This window comes from Malus domestica, chromosome 16 (assembly GCF_042453785.1).
Source record: "Malus domestica chromosome 16, GDT2T_hap1".
NCBI lineage: Eukaryota > Viridiplantae > Streptophyta > Magnoliopsida > Rosales > Rosaceae > Malus > Malus domestica.
Window position 1 is genome coordinate 20,996,698 of NC_091676.1, and position 14,486 is coordinate 21,011,183.

Sequence of the window (14,486 nt, forward strand, 5' to 3'; positions counted from 1 at the left end):
ACGTTATCCAGTTGAATCGACTTGATCGAATAATCAGGGTGGTGAGCCCTTAGCTTAATGATTTGACCTAAGAGTTTAGCAAAAGTGGCGTTGCATGTGGACAACAAACAAACATGTGACCATCTTGTCGATGCATCAACCAACACCATAAAATATTTAAATGGTCTGCAGGTTCGTTGGATTGGTCCACAAATGTCCCCTTGAATCCTCTGAAGAAATTTAAGTGGGTCGTGAATAATCTTTGTATATGAGAGTTGAGTATTCAACTTCCCTAAAGAACACGCTTTGAATGGTGGGAGTCCAACATAGGGATGTAACTTATGCCTATGTGAAGATTTGAGGATACGGTGCATCATGTCATGTCCAGGATGTCCCAAACGATCATGCCAAAGCAACAAAGTGTCCGGGAACTCAGGCATAGGGCTGGCCACACTATGGGCTTTTATGCCACGAATGGTTGCGATGTACAACCCATTCGGCAAGCGTTCCAACTTCTCCTGAATATGCTTCTGGCCATATTCATAAGAAGTGATACAAAGAAATTCAGAACCATGATCTTCAGTGGTTTCAAGATGATATTTATTATCTCGAATATCTCTAAAACTCTGCAACGTTCTTTCGAAACGTGGAGAATAAAGTGCCTCCTTAATGGTCAGAATTGTACCATTAGACAACATGATACGTGCCTTTCCGTATCCTTCAATCAGGTTGGATGGACTTGAGAGAGTTGTCAAATGAGCTTTTTTGGGTATTAAGTTAGTAAAATAATGTCATTCACGCAAGATGGTATGCATGGTTGCACTATCTGCCAGACAACTACTTTCCCCACTAGACATACCTAGAAATAAATTGATTGAATTGGTCACATGTATAAATATAAGCCCATTCATTCAATTAAGCAATTCAAGAAAATAATATCCATTTAAATAACAATCCATAATTCAAAACAAACCAAAACCAAACAAATTATTCCAAATACATAGAAAAATTGTTCAAAATTAAACCATAAACCTAGCAAAATAGGGGGTAGGGCCGGCCACTCCTAGTGGGTTCAGCTACTAGGGTAAACATCCTAAAAACATGTCTAATTTATTCATCCATAGGTGATGACGCCTTCTGGAAATCCGATATCTCCATTGATGTAGTTGCATCTTCCGGATGATCCACATGTGCAAAGTTAGACTCACGACGAGAATGATATTTGGCAATAGCCTCAAGGGAAGCTCGGCATACGCGTGACCAATGATCCCTTGATCCATAGAGATAACACATGTCATGTTTAGTAGAAGTAGCCTGAACGGGAGCTTTTCCCTTGTTCTTGAAGTTTGGGAGCTTAGGGGCAAGTGGTGGATGTTGCTGGGTCACATTTCTTCCCTTAGGTACGGCATTTTGTTGACCTTGGGCTCGTGGTTGGGCTTGCCACCCATTGCCACGACCACGACGGTTTTTTCGTCATTTATGGATGCTAGAATAGGTCACATGTGCTTCAGGATCGGCGTTTAAGCTAGTGGGTTGAGCTTAATGATTCATCATCAAAAGTTGGTTCTATTTTTCAGCGAGAAGTAAAACAGAGATCAAATCCGAAAACTTGGTGAATTTTTGTGCCCTATATTGTTGCTGCAGGACAATACTGGTGGCATAGAAGGTCGAATAAGTCTTCTCCAAGATATCTGATTCGATTAGTTCCACTTTATAGAATTTCAACAGAGAACGAATTCTACAAACTTCAGAGTTGTATTCATTCACGGACTTAAAGTCCTAGAAGTGAAGATGCTGTTAGTCGTGTCTTGCTTCAGGCAAGTATATGTCTTTCTAGTGATCGAAATGGTCAGCCAGAGCAAGCCAGATGGTGCGTAGGTCATCCTCAATGAGATACTCAGTATGTAGTGTATCATGAATGTGTCTTCGGATGAAGATCATTGCAGTAGCCTTCACTATAGTGCATCATTAAAAGGTTTGTCGGCGATAGGTGCCTCGATGGTGGCTCTAATACCATTGCAGTGAGATGGAGCTTCACGTCTTGAACCCACTTCAGATAGTTTCTTCCAAAGACTTCTAGAGTGGAGAAATCGAGTTTGTTCAAATTCGACATGTCCCTAAAACGGATGGAGAAAACGTGATTTGTTATATGGTAAGCCATAGACATATATCGTAGAACATATAGGTTTTATATACATGTAGTGGTTTAATTTATGCATGAAAACTATGGGTTTCATGTAGTATATTTTGAATGAAAACTTCGGGTTTCAAAGCCACTAAATTTGAAACTACAGGTTCAATTTAGTTTTATGAATAATTAGTTCATAATGAGAGGTTCCTGCAAAAAAACACATAATGCAATATACTAATTTGGATATAGTGGATTTAAGGTTCTTCGGGAGCTCAAGTGTGAAAGTTTCGTTACTACAAAAGTATGTGACGGTTCAAAGTATAAAAATAAATTATTGAATCGTTAATGTCCAAAAGTGATATTCAGGTCAATAATTTTGGATTCATTATTAGATTAATGGACTGCAGGTCACTTTTAATTAATTCAATAAATCGAGCTATACCAGGTCGATTGTAGAAGCTAAATAATATTATTGGATCGAAAATATAGCCCCAAAATAATTTGGGCTTAGTGCCATGGGTAATATGGCACGAGTTTGGGTGCCTTAAGCATAGGGCAAGGTCCAAAATCCTCGGGAATGGGCTGCAAGCTACAGGGGGTGAGGGAGAAGCCTCAACCGTAGCTGGGTTTCAGTTTGGGCCAAAGGGGGTTGCATGGGTCAAGGCTCAGCAAGGGCTGGCCTTGAGGGTTTGGTCATGAGGAGCCCAGCCGCAAAAGGGCTGGCTGCAGAAGCGAGCCGCAAGGACCAAGCCAAGCCTTGTAGGCTGGTGCATGCCATGGGAAACACTCAGCCAACTGGGCTGGATTTGAATGAAGGCTGCAGGCCTGGGTTTGTTGCGTGGCTACGGGCCACGGTGCAAGGGTGAAAGGCTACAGGCCGATCCATTTGAACCCCAGGCCGAGGCTTGGTATCAGTATGTATAGTGGTGGTGCGATGGGTGTGCTGCACCATACCCAATTTACTTTTTTTTTTTTTTCAAATCCCTTAGGGTTTAGGAAACTCATATTTGCTTCTAATTTAATTTTGTATTTTGACTCACAAATTCCACATAACAATTAATTGTGTGATGCATGAAACAAATATATGAACATATACAATATATATCGAAAGGAAAATATGAACATAGAGGGGTTCATGCATCATGGGGAATGTTTTCATGCTTTGTGGACGTTTCAAATATCTTCTTTTACTTTAAGCGTACCTAATTAGCAAAAAACGAATAAGCCTTTGAATTTGGTGGATGATAGGCTCCTCCAACAGTGCTTCAATTCCTCAGCTTCTGGTAAGAGCTTGCTGATAACGTGTTGTAGGCCTATATGATTGAACGATCTAGGGTTTAGAGAGAGAGAGAGAGAGAGGTTCGGCAATATTGAGAGAGAAGAGAGATTGATTTAATTGTGAGGTGTGTTTGATTCAACACATTGTGCCTTTATTTATAGTAGTAGGAAGAGTAAAACCTTTCTCTTAAGGATTACAATATTTAATAGGTTAGCTAATCTTAATAGGAATATAAGATACTTTCTTAGATTCCTAAGATTTATATAATCACATTCCTATTTTAAATATGACCGCAACAGATTTCACTTTCTAATTTATTACATGTAATGAGTTATTTTTAAGCAATTAGCACGTTTGTTAACAAAGTTGTCTACTTTTCAACAAGTTAGGCAAAAACAATCAAAGTAAAGCGAGACAAAGGGACAACCCTTTGCCATTGTGATTGATTTGTAAGTGTCTCGATACGATTGGTTCCCAAATCTACGGCAAATACTTAATCATGCCAAATCAAGAAAATTTGATTACTAAATTCAAATTACACGTAATTCTTGATGAATCAATCAATCAATCCTTCAAGCCATTTAATACTATGATTTAGTAATATTTCTCTTTACTTGTAAGTGAGAGGTCTTACGTTTGATTCTCGACGAAGGCAATAATGTGATTCAAATCCTTGTAATGTATTTGCAAAAATAGTAAAGCGTTATTTCTAATGTTAGAAAATGCTTATGCGTGAATAGGTTTGAATATGTAATTGTAAGGGTTACAAATCACTCTTCTCTAATTATGTACAAAGTGTAGGGAGGACTGAATGATTTTTTATTTTTTTTAACAAACAATATTATGATATTATTTAAGGGCAAGGAGTGAGTTAAACTTTACAAGAAATAAGAAATGTCAACTATTATTTGGAAGTGTTTTTAGGATTGACAACGGTACTCTCAAAATTTCAAAATAAAAATGTTAAATACGTCATATCACGCGATAAGGTGTACATGCGCTAACAATTTGCCATAAAGTGCTACTCATTATTTATTAGGAGAAAAAAGAGTGCACACACGTTACATCTATCATTTTTGTTCCCTTTACATGTAAGAAAGCAATGAATTTCAAAATTTGGGACAATTGATGGTAAGTCATGAATATCTGTCCATTTCAGGTCCAAAAAGGTTATGAGGAATTCCACTTTACTCGTGATCATAATCAAGCAGACCCATCAGTTTGGAGTATCGAACCGAAACTCATTTTTTGTTTAGCAGGGAGCCATAGTAAGCAAGTTAAATAAAAGTTTTAATAATATCATATGTATATCTATCAAAAAAAAAAAATCATGTGTATTCTATCAATCATCTACTTTCTCATCCATTTCCTTCCTTTTCTTTTGTCTTCCTTCCCCTATCCCCTCTCTATAATCCCAAATATTCCCCCCTTTTCTCACACCGTCCAAATTTTCCCGAGAAAATCTTAACTTTCCCAGAAAACCCAAAACCCCTTATCCTCAACCCAGATCCAAAGATCCTTCCTTTCTTCCAAAAATTCATATTTTTCCCTTTTCCCACCGTCAATAATCGCAGGCGATTGATTCCTTCACAGGCTCCATTCTGTTTTCACGCTGAAATGTTTTCCCATTTCATCTGAGAAATTGAATATAATTATCCGCCGAAGAAACCCTTTCTTCACATTCTTGCTGCAATTCTTCTCCCTGGAAAAAATGCCCAAAACTCCAGTTTTTGGCTCGACTGATTAGTGGGTTTCTTTTGGATATTCAAGTCTTTATCAATTTTGTGTATTTCGGACTGTAGGTTCAAGCATTCTTTTCGGAATTTCTGGATATAGAATAAGGACTTTTGGGGGTTCTGTTGGAGCTGGAATTTGATGGATCTGCGATTGCATGCGAGGAATTGAGTGTTGAGTGGAATAGGAGGAGTTTGAGTCCGATTGCCGATGGGCTTTCGGAGCAGATTGGGTTCGTAGTTTAGTGTTGGACTGGGTTGTAAATTTGGGGGGGGGGGTGAAGTGGGGGTTTGGGCTTTTTCTTGTATAGTATTTGATTGGGACTGTTCAGATCATGGAGCATGTAATTGGTGGGAAATTTAAGCTAGGAAGAAAGATCGGTAGTGGATCGTTCGGAGAGCTTTATTTGGGTATGCAATTTGTGTCACCAATTTTCGATTGTTCGGGGAATAAATATTGTTGTTTTAGTGGCATTGCTTGATTGTTTCACTTTTTTGAAATGTTGGCTTTGTTTTTCTGGTTTGAGAATAATATTGGTTTGGTTTTGCTTTGTTTCAGGTATTAATGTACAAACTGGAGAGGAGGTAGCTGTCAAGCTGGTATGTCTTGGACGTTAATTGTTCTTTGTTTTAAATGAAAAGTTGTGGGAAGTTTGATTGTTTTCGTCGATGGTGTTGAGCTTTTACACATTAAATGACATGATCAGTTTTTGATAATGTAATTGGTTAAATTTGACTTTGGTATGGGGTTGTGAATATACTAAAAGTCATTGATCATAAAAGAAAGTTGGTATAGGACTGTTAGATCATATGGAGTTGGTTGCGTTTTTAAGAATCTGAATACAGTTAGCATGCTCATATACTTGGATTAGTATTTTGCTCACCGCCATTTCGTGTGAGTTAATATGCATGTAAGAGCAAAATGTATTCGTTTTGTGCTATTTTAAGTTCTAGAAATCTAGTACCTAATTCTTGTTAGAATTTTTTCATTATCAATCTCGGCATTGACATCTACTTGTCATTCTTGTAGCCACCCTATACATTGACTTTAGAGTTATTTATTCTGAGTGGTTTGTTATAGCATTTCATACTTTGTGATCGTAGTTTAGCATGGGATTGAGTATTTTAAAACTGAAGGATATTCATGCTGGTGAACAGAGTTGACAGATGTTCGAGATAGTGGAAAGATAGACAGAGCTAGTTGTAGTGCTTTTATGAATTTGTTTTAGTTTACTGAGATGTGTGGTATTACTTGAGGTTAAGAATCGAATTGGGCCTCATTAAATGATTGGCTTGAAAACATTGTTCTATGGTAATTAAATTTTGAAGCATAATGCAAAATTGAAGGAGCAGGTGCTCTATTGTTATCGTGTATCCTTTATTATGATTCAGATTTGTTTTGATGGTTCTTGATAGTAGTTAAAATTCACGTACCACAAGAGTACTTACATCTAAACCCTTTTTTTATTTTTGTTCTCTTAGGAATCAGTGAAGACAAAACACCCCCAGCTTCATTATGAGTCAAAGCTGTACATGCTTCTTCAAGGAGGAAGTGGGTTACTCTATTTTGTTTCTTTTTTCTTTTCTTTTGTTGTGCATTCATGTGAATGTTCACTTTTAAAGCCTAACTTAACTTTTGTATTTATATCTACTTAGCTGGTGTACCCCATCTTAAATGGTTCGGTGTTGAGGGTGAATACAATGTCATGGTTATCGATCTGCTTGGTCCCAGCCTTGAAGACCTCTTCAACTATTGCAATCGGAAGTTCTCTTTGAAGACAGTTTTGATGCTTGCAGATCAATTAGTAAGTTATCAAAGTATTTCGAATGACGGTTTATGTTGTTAACACGGCTGCCATGTTTATGCTTCTACATTATCTTCTGTAGATAAACAGAGTTGAGTACATGCACTCACGGGGATTTCTTCACCGTGATATAAAGCCTGACAACTTTTTAATGGGCCTGGGACGCAAAGCTAATCAGGTACTTGTAGTCTTTAGGGTGCTTCTGTCTGTAGTGGTCATCCTTAGTGTTTTTATGGATGTTTTGGAAATTTTTTCTTATGAATATGAATGCATTGTGAATCATTCCTTTCCACTTAAGATTGTTTTTTGTCACTTCCATTGAGATTTTGGATGCTTGAGACTGAATTTCATGGGGAACAAATGTGAATACCTAATAAAGCGAAAGTAGACCTTGTAAGAGAGTCATGGGTATTGCTCATGGTGATTGTTGCATGAATGCATAAATTTGCAAGTTCTGCTGCTACTATTCACCCTTGAATATATACCACAAAAACGATATAGAACCTCTAACTTTACTTGATCTTTAAAATTGTTGCCAGACATCTAATTAGAACTATTACCTCCCATCTATTGTTCTGTGGTGGAGAACTGGCCTTTGTTTTTTCCTTTGTCATGGGAGTATCTTTGACAAGGCTTTTTTTTTTTTTCCTTACACTACTTTTGATTATTATGGGGGATATTATTTACTTACAGAGACACAAATATCATGTATTTATCCATTGGCTATCCTTTACATAGTATCTGCCCTTTTTAGTTTTGTTATATCACATTTATATGTTTAGTGTAGTGTTTTTCATGATGGTTCAAACTTATTATTGCAACACCTGAATCTTATTATTGCTTTCATCTAGATTAATCATCTTGCCTAGCTCAAATGAAAGTAAGCACAGCACTAAATCAACTACTCACTTTGTCTTCAGAACAGGCACTGAACAATTGTTTTCTGGGATTTTTTCTGCCACAGGTATATATCATTGATTATGGCCTTGCAAAAAAGTATAGAGATCTTCAAACGCACAAGCACATACCATACAGGTATCAGATATAAGAAATATTTGTATTTTAGTTTATCGTGCATCCCTAGTTTCTACTACATCTTGTCTAAAGAGGAGGAAGTTTAAATTTCCCCTCCCCATTTATTGTATTTTGTAAAAAGCTACACATGTGTCTAGTGTTTAAAATGCTGAACAACACATTTTGGGTTTCCCCAAGACCAACAAGGGGAATCAGTTTCTGGCATCTCATAGATATGACTCAGAGATGCTTAGAGATGGGTTTGAAGGTCATATCACATTTGTGACAGCTGCACACTGTTTTCAACTCACATGTTTAATTGTTCCGCAATTGATGGATGCTAAATTTTTACTGAGACTTTCATCTTATGATTTTATTTTTTTGCTCCTGAAATTTTATTGATATTTGACTGACATGGACATTCTTCGTCTTTGGTTGCATCATGTTGGGGGGAGGGAAAAATGCTGCTTGCAAATGCATTTGTGGTTTTGTTTTCTGCTTATTTAATGTTTAGAATAGAGAACTAAAATATCATTGGAGGGTTTTTATGAGGATAGTTTGTCAAAATAATATGTATTTTGATCCTGTGGGCTGTCTGCTGGAATATTTGAATTATTTAGAGACAAAAATAGTCATAATCGGATAATTCTTTTATCATGTTCTTACATCCAAATTGTTATGTCCTTGTAAGGACCGTATCTATAATTTTACTGAACAGAAAAATGGCTTACGATTATATAACAATCCTTAAATTCTTACTTAGGTTTTTCAACAATGGGCAATTTAATGCTCTTATGTATTAACTTATCTTTTGTGTGTTTTCTTGGATTTGATCAAATCATTGTGGATAGAATTTTTAAGTAACCTCCTATGATTATCAGAATATAAATATTATCCCTTTTCATTCTGCTTTACTTTTTGTTTTCTATTCTAGAAAAAGTTCTCATCGTGGCATTTCTGACAGGGAAAACAAGAATCTGACAGGAACTGCCCGCTATGCTAGTGTTAACACTCACCTTGGTGTTGGTTAGTCAACTTAAAGTTATTGGAATATTAATTTTAATATTAATTTTACAAATATTTAATTGTAATATTAATTTTATTTGCAGAGCAAAGCAGAAGGGATGATCTAGAATCTCTTGGTTATGTGCTCATGTATTTTCTGAGGGGGAGGTTGCATTTTTGTCCGAGAAGCTTAAATCACCAGTATCCTGTGTTTATTTGTTTCTTGAACTTCACATATTTAACTTGGTTGTATGATTACTGTTTCAGCCTTCCCTGGCAAGGCTTGAAAGCAGGTACAAAAAAGCAAAAATATGACAAGATCAGTGAGAAGAAGATGCTAACTCCAATTGAGGTATCAAGACTTGCTTTATGTGCAGTGTTTAACAACTAACAAGACAGTATGTTCTCTAATGGCATTTTGTACCATATTTGGTCGAAGAAAAATAGGAGTAATAGATAATGTAGGAAGCATAGTAAATGGAGTGGATTGAGAGGCATTCCCCATAATGTTTTGTATACATCAAAAGGGGAAAGGCAGACATCTCTTGCCCTTGCTTGGCATTCTTAGTAGAAGGGATGGAAAGATTACAACTGTATGAAGTCTGTTTTTATAATTTCTTTACAAAACTTAAACCTTAATGAGCAGTCAAACCAAAATGTGCTTAACGAGGGTAAAACAGTAAAACTACAAGTCTACATCTTGTAGAAGTCAATCCTTTGTATCCTTTAACACTTTGAATTTGGGGGAACCATTAAGATGGTGGGATCTCGTGACTTTCCATCTACCTAAAATGAGATTTTCAATCTTTATCTTCCTTTTCCACTCCACTCGTTTATATGTTATGGTGTTTAGTTGTAACAGTGTAGTCACTGTTTATAAATCATGGTTTTCTGTGATCTTGTTCTATTTTCCAGTTACTGTTTCTGACGCTGTTTAACGAATGTATTTGAATTACTGATATTTTTCTCTACAGGTGCTCTGCAAATCATATCCTTCAGAATTCACGTCATACTTCCATTATTGTCGATCATTACGCTTTGAGGACAAACCAGATTATTCATACCTGAAGAGGCTTTTCCGGGACCTTTTTATTCGAGAAGGTTAGCTTGTAGGCGCTTTAAGCCCAAATTTTTGTTCATATCTCAGAGGCATTCTTCTTTAAACATCATGATGAAACTAATTGGCTCTTAAAAACTATTAAAATCTTATTGGATGCTGATTGTAACTGGTGCAGGGTATCAATTTGACTATGTATTTGATTGGACTATACTGAAGTATCCGCAAATTGGCTCCAGTTCTAGAACACGAGTCAGTACCTAATTAGGCAAATTTATTGTGGATTTTCTATGTAAAGAGGAAAATTCTTCATTTTTGTATGTGTTGGGTAATGATTCTTGCTCCATATGGTTGCCTTTTTTTGTGCAGCCAAGTACAAAACCAGCTTTAAACCCTGGACCATCTGCAGAAAGAACAGAAAGGCCTACAGGTTGGTTATTTTCTCGGGCAAGGCTTGAATGCATCGATTTTTATCTACTTATATTCTGACAGATGCTTACAAGTTTTTCTTTATCTGTCTTTGTATTTGAGTTCTCATTATCATGTTTTATTTGTTTTTATGCAAACATTATGGATGAACCATTTTCATTCAATGAAGATATGACAGTTCATTTTACTCGTTTCATATGTTAATGTTTAACACGTATTTTTATATTTTTTAGCAGTGGCACAAGATTTTCGAGAAAAGTACTCGGGTGCAGTTGAGGCATTTTCTAGAAGGAATAGTTCTGGTTATGGCTATGGCGATCACTCCAGACATAGAGCGACTGATGATGCCCCGTCGTCCAAAGACGTCGTGTGTTTTTCTAACATTTGTGTTGGATTTAGTCTCAAATGATTTTGAATGCTTATAATATTTCCTTACTATGGAGCCTAATGAAGTTGCACATTCTTTGCATGTTTCATGCAGCAAGCTGACTCTGAAAGGGCTCGGGGTTCATCTAGAAATGGGAGTAGTTCAAAGAGGCCAGTTATATCAAGCAGCAGGCCAAGCTCATCTGGTGAGCCCAGCGAGAGTCGGTCAAGCCGGCTGGTCTCAAGTAGTGGCCGCCTGTCCACCACCCAAAGGGTTCAACCTGGGTACGAGTCCAAAACATCTTTCACCCGAACATCCGCCGCAAGAGGCGGCCGTGATGATACACTAAGGAGCTTTGAACTCCTTGCAATCGGCACGGGAAAGAGGAAGTGAAGTCTGATCCCTCTGGTAAAATGCTCGTGTCGAGATTCCTTGTGATCTTTATCTATCAAAGATGTCTCTCAGCACTAAAATGGTTTTGCAACAGTTTACTCTGTATGTGTATCCATTGTTGGGTTGATTTCACGGTTGAAAAGCTCAATGGAGTTTCTCCTTAGACACTACTACTACCCCTACGCTTTTACCTTCTTCATGGTTTCTCGCCGTTACAACGCCATCGATCGGAGACTCTCCAAGAAAGAGATTCACCATCTCACTTCAGGAGATTGTCTATGTATATATATATTTGAGATACTGGTCGGCTTTCTTACCCGAGAAAACAAAAACGCCTGCCGACACTTTATTGTGCATTATGCTCTATGTTTGTTCTCCCACTCGTATCGTCAACTTTCTTAGTTTCCGATTTGTCCCTCAAATATCATATTTACAGAAAATCACTTAAATCGGAAGTTACATGACATTGAGTTAAATGACAGTGATTCTAGTCTATCTTGAAATTTTTGTTAGTCTTTTATCTTCATTACTATTTGATGTGCGAACGGTTTCAGATTTGTCTATTTTTTGCAATGATTATCCATGATTCATGAATTAAAATATAGACGGTTTGAGTTATTTAAGAAAATAGGGTTGCGGGTGGGGGTGGGGGTGGGGCATTTAAGCGCTAACCCGTTTGTAAATTAATACGGCACCAACCATTTGTCTAGACTCACTCTACAATATTTCACATAATCTAAACAAATTATTTTATGGGCCATCATTGAAAGATTATTCCTGCAAAAATTCACTAAAATTAAAAACCCTTTAGTTGTCTAACTGTGAATTAATAATGAGTACAGTGTTGTTGATAAAAATACTTTTCTCCTTTATTGTACTAGAACAGGTTGTTTTCATGGCTTCTCTGTATAAATCTATATTTTGTTGAGGAAAAAGAAGAATGAAGAATGATATACATGGAATCAGTTCACCACAATAGTAGCGTTCCGATTCAATAATAACTTTTTCATTAAAATGGAAATTGAGATTGACATAACTTCTCATCTAATATTGAAAATTGATAGAAGTGCCTTAGCCAAGCCAATAGCAATACGTGGAAGTGCCTTAGCCAAGCCAGCTAAGTATAGTGTAGTTCGATCAGAAAAGCTCAAGTCCAACACATAGGGTCTAATAAAAGGATTCAGAAAGTTTTTTTGACCCACATGCAGGCAACCAAGTCCCTAACGAACTTTCGTTTAAGATTCACTAGGGATGAATCAGCAATTTGGACTAAGAAATGGAAATCCCTTCTTGGTTACAAGTTGCATTATTGAAATCCTCTGACCTAAAATGGGGTAAGGTGAAAGAATAAACAGGATTAACAAGCAAGATAACTCAAACATGTTAGACTAACATTAAAATCTGGAGGCTATTTCGAGTATGATTCGATAGTTTCTCATCCTTAATCCAATCAATGCATTACCGTAAGTCTAAGGCAAAAGGTTTTCCATGGGTTTAATATTTAATACCTCGTACTAGAGTAAGGTGGTACTCTAAATATCGCGATGGGAATCCTTATAAATACTAAGTTTGGGAGGTGATGTTTTTTCAAATCAACATCACCAGGGGGTGCTTTTGAGCTCTAACCTAGGTCCACAAGCTTACTTATGTTTCGCCTCAGTACTTCTTACTTCGAAGTTAGCTTACTTTGGAAAGATTGACATATTAAACTATATTCCGAGATTAGGAAGCAAATGATGAAAAGTTTGAAGTGTTTTACTCTAACTGGCTTAATGACTTAAGTAAAATAAACTCAGCAATATATTCCAGCTGAGCATGGCCCGACTCCTCTTAGGATTAACGAATCTTATGGTTAAAATCAGTAAAGAATATTCTTGTTTTTCGTGCACGCACAACAAATACAAAGTTTCATCATTACATCTTTTATGGAACGACGCTCGAGATTGCACATCTAAATTTGAAACGCCACCCCTACTCTGCAAAGAATTGGATCACTGTATGAAGATAGATGACTAAAGGATATATATTCCAGCTTACTCCGAAAGGAATGGTCTTTGGGAAACTATCAATCCTTAAAGGGAACAAGTTGCCTTTCAGATAAATAATTAGCTGCAACTGTGGGACCATAATTTTCCAAGGTTGAATTAAGCTGATCCAAATAACGTTACCTTAGAAGTTCGATCATGCACTGAGCAGCTCTGAGCAGAGCTGTATCAGACGGAACAACGGTGCCATCATCACCTTGTTCCGGGGCAATAGGCAAAGTTCGAAGCGACTTTGCTGGATGACCATGTTTGTTCTGCAAGACACAAGATTTTATCCAAATAAGGACACAATCAGATTCCTCATAAGTCTTGAAGTTCCTACAATCTAGGAATTGGCGTGTACCATAAGGAATCACACTTCTAAGACAAGACAATATCTAGTCCTAGATATCATCTAGGATTCTCCAGTTTAGTACAAGGATTCTATCCTAAAAATGTATCTCTCCCAGTTAGCATATATACACCTATCTAGGGTTCATCTCTGATAATGCATTTTAGCATACTTATTCTTTTGCCCATTGTTTGAGTCTAAAACTGTTTCCTAACTTGACCGTTGAAGGGCCTTTGACCGGCACCCCCGGTCTTGGACTTACTTGCGATTGTTTCTTGTTTTGCAAGTTATTTGAATCTGTGCCTTCTTATCCACAGCAGTGTGTAGATTTAGTTCCAGCATAATGCAAAAACTCAACCTGACAAAGTTCCCATGCTTGCGGCTATTGTGGGGAAAGAATACTATTGGGCCAATCAGAAGGAAAAGAAGATGGTGTGAATTTGGTATCAGAGGAATAACCTGTATATAAAAATAATAATCAGCTGGACTGACTAGTCAAGCCTGCTAGTCAACTAAGATAGATATGTTAGTCAATAAATAAAAGATTAATAGACCAATTTTAGTTAGCAAAAGTTATCCTAGTCAGCAAGCCCTCAGTTTATTCCAAGTTATTAATGTGTCAAGTGAGCATGATTGTAAGCACATACTTATTAAATATTCAAGTGATACATGTAGCATATATATGTATGTGAGATATGTGATACAAATAAATAACTTTGAACACAAGATGTTTTTGGCCAAAAAAACTTACCTCTAAGTTAAAAAATCGGAGACTCTCCACTAAGTCCAATCTATTAGTATAATCAAGTTTCTTACAAAGTACTACGCAAAGCTCAATTCCTAAATTCTTATCTATGGAGTAGCTTTACCTTTGTGCAACCTTACCCCACACAAGATGGATTCCTTCAATCTTCACGA

At 36.9% G+C, this 14,486-nt stretch overlaps 1 protein-coding gene across 2 annotated transcripts; it reads left to right on the top strand.

Moving 5' to 3' along the window:
• Positions 1-4,634: 4,634 nt before the first annotated feature.
• LOC103453463 (casein kinase 1-like protein 10) lies at positions 4,635-11,695 on the top strand. 2 transcript variants are annotated; one of them, XM_008393008.4, is made up of 14 exons: positions 4,635-5,533; positions 5,682-5,722; positions 6,605-6,674; positions 6,779-6,927; positions 7,010-7,105; positions 7,892-7,962; positions 8,906-8,967; positions 9,051-9,114; positions 9,214-9,298; positions 9,921-10,047; positions 10,182-10,255; positions 10,373-10,433; positions 10,669-10,799; positions 10,914-11,695. In XM_008393008.4, exons 1-14 carry the CDS (start codon positions 5,458-5,460, stop codon positions 11,190-11,192), a joined length of 1,386 nt encoding a protein of 461 aa, XP_008391230.3. In that variant the 5' UTR covers positions 4,635-5,457; the 3' UTR covers positions 11,193-11,695. The 2 variants fall into 2 exon arrangements, with proteins under 2 accessions (XP_008391230.3, XP_008391228.3); XM_008393006.4 differs by having other exon boundaries at positions 4,697-5,533; positions 10,666-10,799.
• Positions 11,696-14,486: the final 2,791 nt, after the last annotated feature.